At 45.4% G+C, this 12,940-nt stretch overlaps 1 protein-coding gene across 1 annotated transcript in view; it reads left to right on the forward strand.

Moving 5' to 3' along the window:
- The first annotated feature begins 6,641 nt into the window (after window positions 1-6,641).
- LOC139239348 (solute carrier family 22 member 6-A-like) overlaps window positions 6,642-12,940 on the forward strand; it is a 49,243-nt gene continuing 42,944 nt past the window's right edge. The window contains exon 1 of the mRNA XM_070868026.1: window positions 6,642-7,043. Within this exon, the coding sequence (XP_070724127.1) occupies window positions 6,642-7,043 (402 nt within the window). The remainder of the gene's footprint in view (window positions 7,044-12,940) is intronic.

Raw genomic sequence — 12,940 nt, forward strand, 5'->3', positions numbered from 1 at the left:
GGGTACAGAGGAAATTTACAAGGATGTTGCCAGAACTGGAGAAATGTTGCTATGAGGAAAAATTGGATAGGCTGGGTTTGTTTTCTTTGTCCTACTCTTATCTGACATGGATACACAGCATCAAACTGACCTTAAATGGGACCTAAACTGGCAGTCTTTCTCAGAGAGGCCACAGGACTGCTAATGCAGGGATGGAAAACGTTCACATTGGTGCAGGAGGAGATGATCGTGTGAGGTTGGGGGCCGAGGCTCAGTGCTGGGGCAGAGACTTGGCACCTGTGAATCGTACCCCAGCACCGTTTCACCACAGGGAGGTAGAAAGATGGCAAAAGAAATATCCGTATTCTGTGACAAAATCAGCTGTCACATTAATTATGTCCAGAATACAGAAAATTACTTAATATACAATTGTTTTACCATAAAAACTGTATTTTCACTGGTGTAAGTGTACTGTCACCAATACAGTGTAGGAAAAAAGATCGCACTTCAGCCAAAACACTTTAATGTGCAATACACAATTGTGATACCCTAAATTCAACAGCTTAAGTTGCTCCAACCAATACCATCAATGATTGTCTGTAAGAGGCAGTACTTCACCTGTTTGTTATCGAAAGAGCAGGCACAGACTCGTTGGGCCGAATGGCCACTTTCTGTGCTGTACTATTCTATGCCTTGTATTATCTATTGACATTCTTAATCTTTCTCGACCTCTGAACTCATTTTATCTCCTCCATTGCTGAAGGCACCTCCAAGAAGTTCAGTTTCCTCGTTTGTGCCAAACACTGCTTTTGTCTTCTACAACTCCTAAATAGTTTCTCAAACTCCAATACTGTCCAAGAGTTGAATACTCTCTCCTTATGTGGGAAGCTCTTCTAACCCCTCTCTCGCATACGATACAAGAGAAAACATCTCGTCTTGATAGGTCTGATCTTGTCTGATAAGTAATGTTTCCCTCACCTCCAACCTCTCTCCCTTGCAGCCTTTCTAGCCTCTCTCTATTTTAATAATGTTATGAGGCTCATTGGTTGCCCTGAACTTTGGTTTCTTGTTGCTCTTACACTAACTATACCATTTTACATGTTAATACTGCTCCCGGAAGATGGAGTACAATGTGGGGAAGCTTTGGATCTGATAAAGACAAATCGGAATTATTTTCTTAAAGATGAGAGACTAGGGGCTATGGAGGAACAAAAGTATTTAGGTGGCCAGGTACACAAATCGCTAAAAGCTAGTGCACAGGTGCAAACAATAATCAAAAAGGTTAATGTAATGTTGCCCTTTATCTGAAGGAGGTTGGAATTCAAATGAGGAAGTGATGCTTCAGTTGTACAGAGTCTTGGTGAGACCACATCTGGAGTACTGCGTTCAGTTCTGGATTCCGAACCTCAGGAAAGATATACTGACCTTCGAAGGAGCGCAGAGTTACCAGAATGATACCAAGGCTTAAAGAGTTGCATAAAGTTGGTTGTATCCCTTCAGTTTAATCGCGGTCTTTAAAATGATAAAGGGATTTGATAGGGTAGATACAGAGAAACTATTTCTACTGGGTAATGTTACGGGGGCATAATCTTAACTTTAGACCTCAGCCATTCAGCAGTGAAGTCGGAAAGCACTTTTCACAGAAGGTCAAGGAAATCTTGAACTTTTCCCCTAAAGACTGTGGATGTTGGGTCAATTAAAATCGTCAAGACACGAGATTGTCAGATTTTTGTTAGGTTAGGGTATCAAGGGCTATGGAACAAATGCAGGCAAATAGAGTTAAGGTACAGATCGTCATGGCCTGACAGGCTCGGGGAGCTGAATGGCCTCCTCCTGCTCCTATGTTCCTGCCTCCTCACTCAAACTCATTCAAAATCTTAAACTGTAGAACTTGTTACCTTCCGCACGCTTCTCCTCACTCTATAGTCTATGGACATTTTAAACACTACTTGGAATAATCTCATCACTACCTCATTTATTTTGCTTGTCTCCTTCTCATTTTCACCTTGGGGATGTCCTACAATTATGGGCCTCTGTTCTTCACCTATGCTTCTCACTTATAAATCGGGTTGCAGGAAAAACTCTGGCTCCCTATTTTCCGAGATTGAGGGCAGTACAGTAGAACACTCAAACTGGGGCCCCTGGACCCAACGAAGTCCAGGGGTTTCAAACCCATCAGATTGCTGTCTGTGTTTTGTCAGATTTCCATATTTTATGTGCTGTGTATCTGTAGAGCATGCACTCCCATGTTCCGCCACCAGGGAGCGCATCCCCTGAAGTCCCAAGGGATCCCAGCATCCCTTGGGAGCACTGTATATAAGCCGGCCCCTAAGGCCTGTTCCTCACTCTGGAGTGTCTTAATAAAGACTGAGGTCACTGTTACTTTAACCTCCCTGTGTGCAGTCTCATCTGTGTTAGGAACACAATATTATGTATTGTTGATTTACAAGCACTGTGTACTTTATTCTGCATGAATTCCAACAAGGAAATCAATATGGTGGTCGAAGTAATTAAAAATGTTTTTCTTGCAATGATAGCACTGTTTCCCTTTGGATAGCTGACACTGTCTTTTGGAATTCAGGTCAGGATGCCTTGGGTTTGCAAGGAATCCCAGGAAATGTGTCAGTATTTGCAGGAGGTCTCTGGGAGTGTGTTAATAATTGCAGGTAATCATCAATGAGAACGGTTTGAAAACCACTTGCGTAACATGAAAACAAATGTCTTATACTACTAGCTATATAATTGATAGCTGACTCTTGTTTTAAATACTCTTTGTACTTGGATAACCATTCATATCAGTGTCTATACAAAGGTGCACTAATTACCATAGCAAGACATGGGGCGATGATTTTACTCCCCCACTTGATCCAACCTAAGTTTAGTGGTTGCATAATTATGGCCTGGTGGCTGCTGTCAAAATCAGTGGGCAAATGATCTCCACTCATGCAGAGCAGCCTACTGCAATGAGAAATTTCAAAAATGGCCTTACATGAGGTCCAAGGAGGTGCTGATTGCCCCGTTCCAGCTCCTCCGGTTTGAAGATGCCCAGTTTCCGTGATTGGTTCTTTTTGAGTAAAAGAAGGAAATGCACCCAGGAGTTTTTCTCAGCTCCTCCAATTATCCTTTACATGACATTTCTCTCCATTATTGTTACTAAATTGTTTCCTGGACAAATAGCTAAATGTATAACGATGATGTCAGCACTCAAAGTTGCCATGAAATGAACTTGTATAAACTCAGAGTCAGTGCAAGATGAGGTCTGTAAAGCCGACTGTAAAGTCATTGGGGGGGGGGGGGAGAATTCAGAACCTGAGCATCTCCTGTTAGCGCTAGCGCTGATGCAGTACCACTGGAGCGAGGCGAATCCAACAAAGCACGGAAAATCCGATTCCCCCCCTGTGGGGCCAGTATAAGGCAGGCAGATCGTGATGTCAATGAGTGTGCAACATTCACTAGCTGCCCAATCTGCAAAATTGATTGCCGCCTCCAACCAAACAGCAACAGGGAGAGCTGGCGTGAAGCAGCTGGAAGCTGACTCCAGGGATGTTAATTAAAGGGATTATGATCAATGAGTTGCAGCTGTCAGGTTAGTGGAGTGTCAGTGCTTTCTTGTCAGTTTGATATTGTGCAACAGTTTAATTCAGCAATTTAAAGATGATTTTGTATCAGGAGTGTTGTGGTAACTAAAAAGTAGTTACATTTATTCTTTAAAAAAATCAAACCGCTACGCTTGGCTTACATCACTGGCAGTCGACATCGCCCTCTAGGATCTACGGCGGAGGGATCAGAGGCAGCGAAAAAGAGTGGAACATGTGGCCAGAGGGAGGAGAGCCATCAGAGCTCTCGACAGGAGGCCTTACTCGCCGAGGGTATTCCGAGAGCTCTTCGCCTTCCTCGAGAATGTACTGAACGATTCAGCATCCACAGCCCTCTGCAGTAGAGAATTCCAAAGATTCACAATCCTCTGAGTGAAGAAATTCATCCTCATCTCAATCTTAAATGGCTGACCCCTTTCCTAATTCCCCATTATAATTTCTCGTGTTTTAGCCTCAATGGGACCAATGCCCACTTTTGCTACTCTTCCTTTTTACATACTTGTAGAAGGGCTTACAATCTATTTTTATATTTCTTGCTATTTTATTCTCGTAGTCTATTTTCTCCATTTTTAATCAATTTTTTGGTCATCCTTTGCTGGTTTTTAAATCTCTCCCAATCCTTAAGCTTATTCTTCACAACATTATAAGCCTCTTCTCTTAATCTAATGTTATCCTTATTTCACAATGGAATGTACATTCATAGAATCCTAGGAACTTACAGCACGGAAGGAGGCCATTTCGGCCCATCGTGTCCGCGCCGGCCAACAAAGAGCTATCCAGCCGAATCTCACTTTCCCGCTCTCGGTCCGCAGTCCCGGAGGTTACAAGTGCACATCCAAGTACTTTTAAAATGTGGTGAGGGTTTCTGCCTCTACCACCCTTTCAGGCCGTGAGTTCCGCCCCAGACCCCCACCGCCCTCTGGGTGAAGACATTTCCCCTCAAATCCCCTCTAAACCTCCCCCCAATTACTTTAAATCTATGCCCCCTGGTTGTTGACCATTCTGCTAAGGGAAATAGGTTTGTCCTATCCACTCTTTCTAGGCCCCCCCATGATTTTATACATCTCAATAAACTTTCCCCTCAGCCTTCTCTGTTCCAAAGAAAACAAGCCCAGCCTATGCAAGCTTTCCTCATAGGTAAAATTTCCCAGTCCAGGCAACATCCTTGTAAGTCTCCTCTGTATCCTTTTTGTGCAATAGCATTTTTCCTGTAATGTGGTGACCAGAACTGCACACAGTACTCCAGCTGTGGCCGAGTTAGTGTTTTATGCAGTCCAAGCATAATGTCCCTGCTCTTGTATTCTATGGGCCCGAATTTGATCACCTTACTGCCCACTGCCTCCGACATTCCTCGTGAAGATCCGCTTTCGAGGTGGGCTGGAGCGGGCGGGCGGGAGGGGAGAGCCACCGGAAACTGCCCGCTGACGTCAGCGGACGGCCAAGTAGTGTAAGTGAGTTCCCGCCTGTCGAGCTGCCAGATTGGTGCGGGTGGGAGTCAGTGCCAGAACGGGGGTGGACCGCTGGCTGGAGGCAGGTCTGTCCCCAACGGTAGGTAGAAAGATCCTGAAAAAAAGGTTAGTGTACTTTTAAAATGTTTTTTTCCCCACAGTGACTTACTTGGATGGGGTCCCCTGAAGGTCTTCGAATTTTCTTTTCAAATGCTTTTGCTTTTCAGCTCTTCGACCCTCCGTGGGCCCCACTCCATCCTCGGCGGCACTTGGGCCGCAAGCGCCTTTGCCACCAAGAACGAGAGCTCCCTCTGCTTGCCGCCCAGATTGGCGACGTAAGTCACTTATTTGCCGCCCGCTGACCTTCGAGGGACCTCTCCGATGAAAACCCCGCTCAAAGTACCGTCAGGAACCTCGGTGGCCACTTGGGCAGGCGGAGGCCTTCAACAAATTCGGGCCCTATGCCTCGGCTAATAAAGGCAAGTATTCCGTATGCCTTCTTAACCACCTTATTTACCTGGCCTGCTACCTTCAGGAATCGGTGGACATGCACTCCAAGGTCCCTTTGTTCCACTACACTTCTCAGTGTCCTACCAATTTCCCTCGCCTTGTTAGCCCTCCCCAAATGCAGTACCTCACACTTCTCTGGATTGAATTCCATTTGCCACTGTTCTATCCAGCTGACCAGTTCTTCTTTATTATCAACCACACAGCTGATATTAGTATAATCTGCAAACTTCTTAATCATAACCTCTCCATTCAAGTCTAAATCATTGATATATATACAGGGTACCACAAAAAGCAAGGCACCTAGTACTGAGCCCTGCAGAACCCCACTGGAAACAGCCTTTGAGTCACAGAAACACCCTAGGTTATAGATAATTTACAGGTAAATTTAATTAAATATTTACTTATAACACAAAGCAGTACAAGTATTACAGGCAAAAAGCATCTCCATCTGCACCGAATTCCCACACTCTCCAAATTCGCAACTTTAACACTGTTTAGAAGCACTCTAAGCAGACCATTCTCAAGAAGATGTGCTAAGTTAAGGAGCAGTGTCCAGTGATATGAAGCTTAGGTTTTATAGGTCTATCGATTATAGGTGGAAGGGAAGACTGAGGCAGGTAAAGAGTTCCACAATCCTGACATTCAGTCTAATACAAATTCAAGTGAATAAAATCTTTGTCCATTTTTTCCCCCACCATCTATTTATGGATCAGCTACTTCAATTAATTTGACCTGAAATGCTTCTAGAAGGATAGGGGTGCTATATATGCAGATGAGTTAGCACACTGAGAAGATGCAGTGAATTATTTGACGCAACTTCCCAAATGTCGGTAACAGTATACTGTTGACCAATAACTCCCCCAAACCCCCACCTACACCAACCAAAATTCCTTGGACTTTTTGTGTCCAAACTTACTAAACCAAGTTTAGCAATTTAGAGTGAAAAAGTAACTGTGTTATCACTAGATTAAACATTACTTAATGTATGTCCTAATGATCAGTGCAGCCAAAGGTTCAACGTCTCTACAGTAGAGTCTTTGTCAGAGTCACGATCTCTCAGTCAGTAACAGTCTCTCTGCACTAGGGTCTTCATCTGTAATCTGCAGCCATGAGCTTCGGTGATATCCTGGAGGATGTTGGAAGTTTTGGAAAATTCCAAATCATCCACATTTTGTTGCTGGCATTCCCAGCTATAATCATGCCTAGCCACAACCTACTTCAGAACTTTGTGGCTGCTATACCCGATCATCACTGTAGGATCCGTTTGGAAGCGAATGGCTCGAGTTACGTTAATGTTACAGACAAACTGCAGACAGAGGAGCTTCTCCGGGTTTTCATCCCTCTGGATCAGGAGCAGCAGCTGGAGAAATGCCGTGAGTATTCCTCACCTCAGTGGCACCTTCTGGATCTCAACAAGACGCAGGGAAAAGGGACCAAATATGACACACAGATGTGCACTGACGGGTGGACGTATGACAACTCCAAGTTTAAAGCTACAATAATTAGCGAGGTACGTCTGATAATGCCTAATCACTTAATAACATTGCGTATAATGTGGAACTAAAGGAAGTTTTATAAATTGATGTGTATACACTGGGATAATCTCACCTCTGTGAGGAGTTTTCAGTTCAAACATCCAGGTACATGTGCAGCACATGTGCAGGAGATGCATAGTTGCCAGGGTAACACCAGCTTCAGCCCACTTGTTGGCTCAGTGGGAAAACTGATCACCGGTGTGGTTCTGAGCCATAAAGACTAGAAGAGCCCATGTTTGCTTTCTGTGTTGAGTTAGCTAATCTTGGCGGGGTGGAAGCTGTGGCACTACAATAGCCCTGTTATAGGGAGGGGAAATATCAGCCAAGGGTTCACACTACAAATTACAACCCAATGTCCACTACTTAAAACTGCAAATGTGTGTGTTATGTATGGAGAAAGAGTCAGTCTGAACACTACGAGCTCAAAGTAAAGTGTGACCTTAGTCTTTTATTGCAGGTCTCCAGAGTGCCTCTTCAGCCTGTAAGCCCTCCTTAAATACCTGTGCTCCCAAGGGATTATGGGATCCCTTGGGACTCCAGGGAATGAGCCCTCTGGTGGCTGTACAGAGTAAATACAAGTTCACATATATAACAGTGTGGACCTCGGAGATGACAGGACTGGGCTCAGCTTTAAGATCCACCAACAGCCTGTTGACATCTCTGTCTAAGCTTGCAATTGGAGAATGACTACTGGGGCAAGGTACAGGAGGGCCACCAGTGACTGTGGGTCCAATACCCTAGCAGTAGTAAGCACCATCCAAGGAGAACATTGGAATAGAAAACACTGGCTCTTACTTAAACTTATTCCTACAGATATTAGTCGAGAGAAAATGGAGTGGAAGATCACAATGAGCACCAAGTGTGCCATACCCTTTCCCTCTGCCCTGCTGGTAACTCCCTACTAATGGCACGAGTAAGGAGGGAAACAAGATGTCTCATTATTAATCACAATAAGAAACATAGAAACATAGAAAATAGGTGCAGGAGTAGGCCATTCGGCCCTTCTAGCCTGCACCACCATTCAATGAGTTCATGGCTGAACATGCAACTTCAGTACCCCATTCCAGCTTTCTCACCATACCCCTTGATCCCCCTAGTAGTAAGGACTTCATCTAACTCCCTTTTGAATATATTTAGTGAATTGGCCTCAACAACTTTCTGTGGTAGAGAATTCCACAGATTCACCATTCTCGGTGAAGAAATTCCTCCTCATCTCGGTCTTAAATGGCTTCCCCCTTATCCTTAGACTGTGTCCCCTGGTTCTGGACTTCCCCAACATTGGGAACATTCTTCCTGCATCTAACCTGTCTAAACCCGTCAGAATTTTAAACGTTTCTATGAGGTCCCCTCTCATTCTTCTGAACTCCAGTGAATACAAGCCCAGTTGATCCAGTATTTCTTGATAGGTCAGTCCCGCCATCCCGGGAATCAGTCTGGTGAACCTTTGCTGCACTCCCTCAATAGCAAGAATGTCCTTCCTCAGGTTAGGAGATCAAAACTGTACACAATACTCCAGGTGTGGCCTCACCAAGGCCCTGTACAACTGTAGCAACACCTCCCTGCCCCTGTACTCAAATCCCCTCGCTATTAAGGCCAACATGCCATTTGCTTTCTTAACCGCCTGCTGTACCTGCATGCCAACCTTCAATGACTGATGTACCATGACACCCAGGTCTCTTTGCACCTCCCCTTTTCCTAATCTGTCACCATTCAGATAATAGTCTGTCTCTGTTTTTACCACCAAAGTGGATAACCTCACATTTGTCCACATTATACTTCATCTGCCATGCATTTTCCCACTCACCTAACCTATCCAAGTCGCTCTGCAGCCTCATAGCATCCTCCTCGCAGCTCACACTGCCACCTAACTTAGTGTCATCCGCAAATTTGGAGATACTACATTTAATCCCCTCGTCTAAATCATTAATGTACAGTGTAAACAGCTGGGGCCCCAGCACAGAACCTTGCGGTATCCCACTAATCACCGCCTGCCATTCTGAAAAGTCCCCATTTACTCCTACTCTTTGCTTCCTGTCTGACAACCAGTTCTCAATCCATGTCAGCACACTACCCCCAATCCCATGTGCTTTAACTTTGCACATTAATCTCTTGTGTGGGACCTTGTCGAAAGCCTTCTGAAAGTCCAAATACACCACATCAACTGGTTCTCCCTTGTCCACTCAACTGGAAACATCCTCAAAAAATTCCAGAAGATTTGTCAAGCATGATTTCCCTTTCACAAATCCATGCTGACTTGGACCTATCATGTCACCTCTTTCCAAATGCGCTGCTATGACATCCTTAATAATTGATTCCATCATTTTACCCATTACCGATGTCAGGCTGTCAGGTCTATAATTCCCTGTTTTCTCTCTCCCTCCTTTTTTACTGGCAAACAGCAGATACTTATATAATGTCTATCTGAAAGTGATATGATACCTGCTCCTGGTATAACAACCCTGCTTAGTATAATTCCCCCTCCCAGTTAATATAATTTTGCACTTGATCGACATCACTTCAGTTAGTAAGCTATTAACACGCTCTAGGTGATGTGGCTAAGGAGTGGAACTGTCTACACTGCAAAAAAGATAATTTATTGCAGTAAATGAGAGCAAAATCCAACACATGATTCTGCTCCCCCATTGCAATCAGTGCAGGTTAAAAAAAAGTAGCTTAAATAAAGTTGCTGCCTAAAGAGGTGACATTATTTTCCCATCACTATAAATGTGAAGGCACCAGCCCAGGGGCTCAGCTGGTAAGTGCATGTGAGACTGAGTGGAATGGTTTCTTAGACAAGGTGCCAAGGGCGGTTGGTCCTGTGGAACCGTACTGCAGCACCTTCAGGAAACTTAACCAAGCAAAATGACAGAATACTGATCCTTTCTCACATTTCCACATCTCTGATCTGCTGCCCCGCCCACAGGCAGCATTTCACCCCTGTTCCCCATGCACCAACAGCACAGGAAGCACCAACGTCCCACTGAGTATTTCATCATTCTCGTTGACAACTGCCAGTGGAACCGAATTCCCATTCCAACTGATATTTATCTGGTTTCTTTCTGAAGGAGTTAGAATAATTGACACAGTTTCAACTTCACTATTTTTTGTGAGAGAGAGTTTACTTCTAATCTAGTGTCCTCCCTGAGGCTTCTTATTATGAGAGGTGATCTTATTCAGACATATAAGATAATGAGGGGGCTCGACAAGGTAGATGCAGAGAGGATGTTTCCTGTTATGTATGTAACTATGTAATACTTGCCACCAGAGGGCGCGACTGTTGGAGTTCTGATGGTCACCTGCACATACGTGCAGGGCCAGTACAAAAGATTGGCTGCATTAGGCATTCTGGAGTTGTAATAAAGACGACTAAGGTCACACTAAGATTTGCTCACAGTACTCAGCCTCGTGGAGTTCTTCTATACACAACTGGCGACGAGTAACAGAATACGAACCTTCACGCAACCATGGCTGCCGTTGGTATATTAGAGAGATTTGTAGAGAGTGATGATTGGGAAGCCTTCCTCGAGCGTCTTGACCAGTACTTCGTGGCCAATGAGCTGGAAGGAGACACTAACATGGCCAAGCGCAGGGCGGTTCTCCTCACCGTCTGTGGGCCTAAAATATACGGCCTCATCAAGAATCTGCTTGCACCAACAAAACCAATGGAGAAGGAATATACAGAGTTGTACACGCTGGTTCGGGACCACCTCAAGCCGAAGGAGAGTATCCTCATGGCCAGATATCGTTTTTACACGCATCATCGCTCCGGGAGTCAGGATGTAGCAGATTATGTCGCTGACCTGAGACGCCTCGCAGGACCTTGCGATTTTGGAGCTGCATTGGGGCAAATACTGCGGGACTTTTTCGTGCTGGGCATCAGCCACGAGGTCATTCTTCGAAAGCTGCTGGCTACCGAAACCCTAGACCTGAGTAGGGTCATCGCGATCGCCCAGGCATGCATGGCCACGGACGAGAACACCAAATAGATATCTTCTCAACATCAAAGCTCACCAGAAAGTACTGTGCATAAAATGACGTCGCTAGCAGGCCGAACTGCATATGGCAGGGCTTATATGTCTGCAAGACCTGTGATGACTCAGAGTCCGCCATCGGGGGTGAATGTGAATCCATTAGTACCGTGTTGGTGCTACGGGGGTAATCATTGGGCCCATCAATGTTGATTCAAGCACTACGTGTGCAAAGGCTGCACAACGATGGGGCACCTCCAGCGAATGTGCAAACGTGCTGCGACATACCACGCGGCAAAGGATGATCGATTCGGCGCGGATCATGCAGCACAGGCAACTCAACCCGAGGAAGAAGTGTATGGGGTACATGCCTTCACCACCAAGAGCCCTCCTATAATGCTGAAAGTCAAATTAAATGGAGTTCCAGTATCCATGGAGTTGGACACGGGTGCGAATCAGTCAATAATGAGCCAGAAGGCTTTCGAGAAACTGTGGAGCAATAAAGCACAAAGGCTCAAACTGAACCCAATTAATGCAAAGCTGCGTACCTACACCAAAGAGCTCATACCAGTCATTGGAAGTGCGGCAGTGAAGGTATTGTATGATGGAGCTGTGCATGACCTATCATTGTGGATTGTTCCAGGCAATGGCCCAATGCTGGTCGGCAGAAGCTGGCTAGAAAAGATTAGATGGAATTGGAACGACATCAAAGCACTATGACGCCTCGTGTGCTCAAGTGCTGAGCAAGTTTCCCTCGCTATTCGAACCAGGCATCGGCAACTTCACAGGTGCCAAGGTACAGATCCATCTAGGCCCCGATGCATGGCCTGTCCATAACAAGGCTCAGGTGGTTCAGTCCATGATGAGGGAGAAAGTCGAGATCGAACTGGACAGACTCCAACGCGAAGGAATCATATCGCCAGTCGAGTTCAACGAGTGGGCCAGTTCAATTGTTTTAGGTGTTGAAAAGCGATGGCACGGTCAGCATCTGCGGAGACTACAAGGTAATGATTAACCGAGTCTCACTACAGGACCAGTACCCGCTGCCCAAGGCAGATGACCTGTTCGCAATGTTAGCGGGGGAGGAAGTCGTTCACCAAGTTGGACCTAACCTCCGCCTACATGATACAGGAACTGGCTGAATCTTCGGAAAGACTGACGTGCATCAGCACACACAAAGGGCTGTTTATATACCACAGGTGCCCTTTCGGAATTTTACTCGGCTGCAGTCATTGTCCAGAGGAACATGGAGAGTTTGCTGAAATCTGTTCCGCGCACCGTTGTGTTTCAAGACGACATCTTGATCACTGGTCGTGACACCATCGAACATCTACACAACCTGGACGAGGTTCTAAGTCGCCTAGATAGAGTGGGACTCAGGTTGAAATGCTCCAAGTGTGTTTTCCTGGCGCCAGAAGTCGAAATTTTGGGGAGAAAGATTGCAGCAGATGGCATCAGGCACACGGACTCAAAGACAGAGCCCATCAAGAATGCATCCAGACCACAGAATGTGACAGAGCTGCATTCATTCCTGGGACTCAACTATTTCAATAACTTTCTACCCGGGTTGAGCACTTGTTAGAGTCTTTGCACATATTGCTATGTAAGGGTGACGACTGGGTTTGGGGCAAATCTTAAGACACAGCCTTTGAGGTGGTCAGGGACCTGCTATGTTCAAATAAGTTACTTGTACACTATGACCTATGTAAACGTTTAGTGCTAGCTTGTGACATCCCATTGTACGGGGTCGGCTGTGTGTTACAGCAAGCCAATGTATCGGGTAACCTCTAATCAGTTGCATACGCGTCTAGATGTCTAAGGCTGAGAGAGCCGATAGTATAGTCGAGAAAGAGGCATTAGCATGTATATATAGGGTTAAGAAAATGCACCAATACCTATTTCGG

The sequence above is a fragment of the Pristiophorus japonicus genome, chromosome 27 (genome assembly GCF_044704955.1).
Source record: "Pristiophorus japonicus isolate sPriJap1 chromosome 27, sPriJap1.hap1, whole genome shotgun sequence".
Classification (NCBI taxonomy): domain Eukaryota; kingdom Metazoa; phylum Chordata; class Chondrichthyes; family Pristiophoridae; genus Pristiophorus; species Pristiophorus japonicus.